Source organism: Centroberyx gerrardi, chromosome 14 (assembly GCF_048128805.1).
Source record: "Centroberyx gerrardi isolate f3 chromosome 14, fCenGer3.hap1.cur.20231027, whole genome shotgun sequence".
NCBI classification, from domain to species: Eukaryota; Metazoa; Chordata; class Actinopteri; order Beryciformes; family Berycidae; genus Centroberyx; species Centroberyx gerrardi.
In genome coordinates, this window is record NC_136010.1 from 6481569 (window position 1) to 6487673 (window position 6105).

Sequence of the window (6105 nt, forward strand, 5' to 3'; positions counted from 1 at the left end):
TTATAATGAGAGAGAGAGAGAGAGAGAGAGAGAGAGAGAGAGAGAGAGAGAGAGAGACAGAGAGAGAGAGAGAGAGACAGAGAGAACTGAGGTGAGAATGAAGAGTGAGAAAACCGACTCAGGAGTGAAAAGATGAGCAAGGTGCAGAGGTATGGAGAGATTTACCATTGAAAGAGAGAAAAGAAAGAGAGCAGAGAGAGAGAGAGAGAGAGAGAGAGAGAGAGAGAGAGAGAGAGAGAGAGAGAGCGAGAACACTGAGTGCAGGAGGATATTATGTAAAAGAGGGTGCAGCGTGGGGTCAAACCGGAGGTCACGCAGACAGGAAGCCAGGAAGGTCCGAACTGGTCGCTCACTAATGAGAATCTTACAGGCAGGTTTTCTTCCCACACTCTTTAGCCTCCATCGCCCTCTCTACATAAGGGTTGAATGTTTTTAGTAGAGTAACTTTAGTCTAAACATGGTGTTGTTTATTACTAGACTTAAGTGGTAATGGATCTATATAATAAATGACTAAGAAAGTCCCTATGCTGGGAAAATGGACATAAAATAAGGCTTTTCTGGTGCATCGATTTCAATCAAAAGATATCTTGATTGATTTATTTTACACAGCAAATATTCAGTTTGCCAAGTTATATATTTAATGTAAAATAAATCAATCAAGATCTTTTTGAGAGTGCAGATTTCCCTTTTTTGGATTCTTGACTGGATCTATAAATTGGACTTTGGAAAGGAGGCTCCATATGAACGAAATACAGTGAATCACAATCCTGGGCCAAGTTTTCTCCACAGCAGTGTTTGGCCAAGGCACGACTCTGTTTGTACAATAAGAGCCATTGTAGAAATTCCCCCACCCTGCATCTGCTGCTCCACTAAACTGCAGGATTTTCCAAATCATTTCTATAATCTTGGGGATCAAGGATCAATTCACTAAACTCTAACGTATGGCACCAAAACTTCCAAACCCACTTATAACTTCTGCCAAAAAACTAATAGCAGGTCTTCCACTAAAAGACAAAAAGTAGGACTTCTACCAAAAAACAAATATGTAAAAGGTAAGATTTCTACTTCTTCTGTATTCGATATCTGTAACTCTACTGTAGCCCTATAGCGACAGTGTTTATCCTAAAATCTCCTTCCACTTCTCTCATTTCATCTCCACTCTACATCTCTCAATCTCTTTCTTTCTTTCTTTCTTTCTTACTCTGACCAGTTTTACAGTCCAGCCAGCTCTCAGGGTGACGTTTCTCCCGAAAACCCCGAGCTGAACAGGAGGAAATCCTGTGTGATATCTATCACTGATGATGATTGCCACTCTGGCTCTGAACAATGCAGAGTGGATTCCTCCTCACGGTTTGGCAGCAGCACAGTCATCAGCACTTAAAACACACACCCACTATAGCTCCTTTACTCCCTTATTATCATTAAACCTGACTGAGTCATAGTCTGCAACAGGGAGAGAGAGAGAGAGAGAGAGAGAGAGAGAGAGAGAGAGAGAGAGAGAGAGAGAAACTTGAATACTATACTCAGTACTATTTTTTGTGTGTTTTAAAGGTCTGAGAGTCATAACCTGGTTTTAGAGTTCACCTGCGACAAAATATTATAAAATGATGTAAAATCCACTTTTGTAGCAACAATAATTTTGTCCAGACAGCAGATAAAAGCTAAAGTCAATTTTCTCAGTAGTAGTTTCACTACTGTAAAGCTCTTTGGTGTGTGGTTTAATAACCTCTCCTATGGTATTCCTATAATAATCCTATCATATTCCTATGTTGACTCGTAGTTTTTGCTGTGATAATTGTGCAGTATCCTTCTAAATCGTATTATAGGATTACTACAGGTATTTTCGCTGGGGGTTGCCGTTCCTAATAAACTTGTAGCGCGGGAGGAGGCGCCCCGGTGTATCCGACCGCAGAACGGTGAAAATCAGCCAAACTCTCCTCAGGGGGAAACCCTGCCTGCACCGCCGAGCTGCGTCGAGCTGGAATCCAGCAAATAAATGTATGCCTGTCTGCTAAGTACAACACATAAACCCCCGAAACAGTAGCCAACAGTCGACCCGGATTCACGGGATTTAGCGCATGAAGCGCAGACCACCACGAAGTCAAACAGTGTGAGAAATAGTTAGGGGAAAATGCACGAATAAAAATGATTGAAGCCCCCGAAGCCTTTAAGGTCGTTTAGAGGAATGAAGTTGAAATATACAGAGGAAAATCACTTTCTGGAGAGAGAGAGAGAGAGAGAGAGAGAGAGAGAGAGAAGCAGCGCGCACAGAAACATATAACACTTGAAATGAGACGGTCAAGATCAGCCGTACCACCTGCAGCGCGCGCACGCATACACACAGAGAGAGAGAGAGAGAGAGAGAGAGAGATCGAGTGTGTGTGTGTGTGTGTGTGTGTGTGTGTGCGTGAGAGAGAGAGACAGAGAGAAAGAAAGAGAGAGAGAGAGTGAGTGTGTGTGTGTGTGTGTGTGTGTGTGTGTGTGTGTGCGTGAGAGAGAGAGACAGAGAGAAAGAGAGAGAGAGAGAGAGAGAGAGTGTGTGTGTGTGTGTGTGTGTGTGTATGTATGTGTGTGTGCGTGAGAGAGAGAGAGAGAGACAGAGAGAAAGAAAGAAAGAAAGAGAGAGAGAGAGAGAGAGAGAGAGAGAGAGAGAGAGAGAGAGAGAGAGAGAGAGAACAACCAATAAAACGGCTGCAGGTCCAATTTTATTCCCTGAAAAATATCATTCGATGAAGCCTGATATCAGAATAAATTAGTAACACTGAATTCACCAAATTGAGAACCTGGCTTAGTTGTAAAAAGACAAATAGGCTATTAGATAGATAGATAGATAGATAGATAGATAGATAGATAGATAGATAGATGCTAATTGATCACCAAATTACCTTTATAGGAGAGCCTCAGCCGCGGTACATTTAACTTGGTCGCTGAGTGTTCAGTGGCGAGCAGCGCAACAAGAATCACGCTGAAGAAAGGTGTAAATCCCTTCATCCTGACGATGATGATGAAGTCTTTCTTTTTATTTTACTGTTTTGAATTTCAAAAAGTAAAGTAGCCTAAATCGATAAACAGAATATCCCTCGAGAACTCAGAAAACCCGTGTCCAGAAGCTCCTCCGGTGCGTAAAAGGGTCTTTCACCGAGCCGTTGGCCGTTCCCTCCCACGAGCGACTGCCGCTCTGCCCGGGCTTTAACGAGATGGATTCACCGCTCCGCTCTGGAGGCTGCCGCTCCTTCACTCCCGACCAACAGCTGCTCAACAGAAGTCTGTTTTAGGCAGAGAGAGGGAGAGGCTGTCACCCCGCCTCTACCACAGAGAGAGAGAGAGAGAGAGAGAGAGAGAGAGAGAGAGAGAGAGAGAGAGAGAGAGAGAGAGAGAGAGAGAGCAGTAGCGCTCCCGCTGACCTGCCCTTCTACGCACAACAGACAGAACTTTCACCAAACTAGGCGCGTTGGGAAATAAGCTCTTGAAGATGATTCCAGTAAGAGATTTTAAGCTTATTGGAGTTTAAAGTGCATTCGGCAACAATCTCAGAAGACTTCACGGAGGTTCGAATAAGTTCAGAAAAATATGCTGATGCAAGGAAGATAACATTGGAGAACACAAAAATATAACAGATGTAAAGGCACCTTTTCGTATAAGACTAGTGTTTCAACAGGTTGTGGTGGTGGTGAGGGGAGGAGGACCAGGATAAACTCAGCAGAAGAGATGCTGCTTTATAAATAGAGACGGTTCAGATTCCTAAATGTGGTTAAGCAAGCTGTTCAGAAATATAGGAGCTCTGAAGGAGCAGCTGCCACCAGCCGACTTTTTCAAGATAGTGAAGACACTAAGAAGCTCCACAGATTTATGGGCTATAAATTAACTAATAGCATAGATAAAATGTATGTACATGATAAACATTCCAACTTCATCATAAAACAGGACAAGGGAAAACAAGATAAGCAGCATATATATAGCCTATATATATATTTTATTTTTTTTAAGATTCTTTTTTGGGGGCGTTTCTGCCTTTAATAGACAGTACAAAGTAGAGCGAGACATGGTATGCACCTGACAAGCGGTTCTCAACCTTTTTGGCTCGTGACCCCTTAAAACGAAGCGATGTCTACTCGCATCTCCCATCACAAGCCTGCAAAGTTCAACCAAAGAATGATTTTCCCTTTTCAGGTTGTTTTCGTTTCATTCATTATCAGAGGAGGCAGAGAGACTGAAAATGATTCAGTGTTTCATAAGAAAAAAAAAGCAAAACATTTGAGAAAAATTTGAAAAAATTGACATGATAATAAATTTGTATACTACTATAGAAATATTCTTTTTTTCCTATCCCATAAATCTCGAAACCCCCTGGGGGGTTCCGACCCCCAGGTTGAGAACCGCTGCCTTAGACCACTGATCCACCAGGATGCCCCGGCAGCTTGTATTTGTAGAATGAAATTCATGGCCAAAGAAAGAGGGGGATACCTAATGTACCAGAACTTTCATCGCTTTTATCTCCACCCGTCCACATTTCTCTCCCCTGAGACGCCTGTCATGACCTTAAACCCCTTCAGCGCCACTGAGACGTGTTCAGTAGTTTAATTAAGTTGTGGGGAACCTTCCCAACACCTCCCTCCCCGTACGTCTATTCACAAGCGAGCCTACAAGTGAACACCGGGGTCAGCGCGGGGCGAGGGAGAGCCATTCAAGGTGTCAGTGTTGCTGCAACCCACAGTCTTTTAGAAACACTTGTTTGTACCAGGGAAGAGGCTCCCATACACATTTCAGAGGCTGAAAGGCAGGCTGGAAGTGGGGAAGGAGAGGAGCGCTGGCAAGATGAGTGCTGGGTACTTGAGATGACGACTTGTACCCGTCCTGAAGACTTGTTTGTGCGAGGAAAGGGGCTCGCTTCTCTAAAGTAGTTGGCATTCATTAAAGTAGCTTAGAATAAGGTGTCCTGGTGGTGTGAGACACGTAGCATGCACTCACAACGATGTGGGTTTGATTCCACCTCACAACCTTTGTCACATTGTCATTACGTCACCTCTCTCATTTTCTACAATTAAAGAAAAGTACTAAATATTATAAGAAGTGCCCACTCCACCGTCCCGCCAGTGGTTCCATTATTACAAACCCATATTGTGTGGCCAAGCTTTCTTCAAACCCACAGAACTTAATTTTAAATTGTAGTCGAAATCCCAAGGTTTCCAAAGATACCAAATATGTCATGCTGAATTACAGGGAAATGTATATAAAATGATGCACAATCGATATAATGGTGCAGTGTCTTGGGTTTGAATATTTCACTCAATATAAGCAGCTGTAGCTTCAATGAAGCGTTGGAACAAGCAGATAAAGAATATGTATGATGTGCAGTATGTCTTACAGTATGGAAAATATAATTCTAACTTTGAAACTACTTAAGGGGAAATTTAAGGGGAAAGTCAGGGTGCGAGGGGTTAAAGGTGCTACATGTTTAGACTTACATCTACATTTTTAATCATCAGTATATCATTGTGAAATTAATTGTGACCATAGTGCAGACGATTGGTAGCCTCTATCTCACCCCCAGTGGTATTAAAATTAAGACCAGATTTCCCATAAACCCTGTTGCTTTCAGACGAAAAGAAGATGTTGCTACTTGTCTTTCATCAAGGTTTTATTTTTGGCTTTACATGTTGGAAGTGATTTCTCCATCCGTCTTTCACTCGTTCCGCTATCTGCCATAGCGAGAAACTCGGCCTGGTGGCACACAATGTAAAATCCAGTCAATGGTGTTGTTTGCTTATGGGCATTACACTAATGTCTCAAAACTAATGTGGTAATGATTTATTGATGTTAAGCACCTTTAGAAAGGATCACAAGAAATCATATACTGGGAGTGTTGATATTAAACCAGTGTGTTTATTAATAACATTTCAATCAGCCTCAATGTGTTGAATATGTTGCTCTCTGTGTGTTCATTCATTTCAAGTGAAAGAATCCATCCATTATCACTGCATTGCTCCATTCCAGATTATGTATTATGTATATGTATGTATTCCAGATGTATTGTATCGCAATACAAGTGCTGCATGTGCTGAGTTTATTCTGTTCATATGTTGACTGTGCATGCATAAACCAAAC

General features: G+C 42.2%; 1 protein-coding gene across 1 annotated transcript in view; it reads right to left on the reverse strand.

The window, feature by feature from the left end:
- The window catches only part of sema3bl (sema domain, immunoglobulin domain (Ig), short basic domain, secreted, (semaphorin) 3bl), a 72335-nt gene extending 69266 nt beyond the window's left edge, over window positions 1-3069 (reverse strand). The window contains exon 1 of the mRNA XM_071902781.2: window positions 2886-3069. Coding sequence (XP_071758882.1) covers window positions 2886-2991 — 106 coding nt within the window. The 5' untranslated portion in view covers window positions 2992-3069. The remainder of the gene's footprint in view (window positions 1-2885) is intronic.
- Window positions 3070-6105: the final 3036 nt, after the last annotated feature.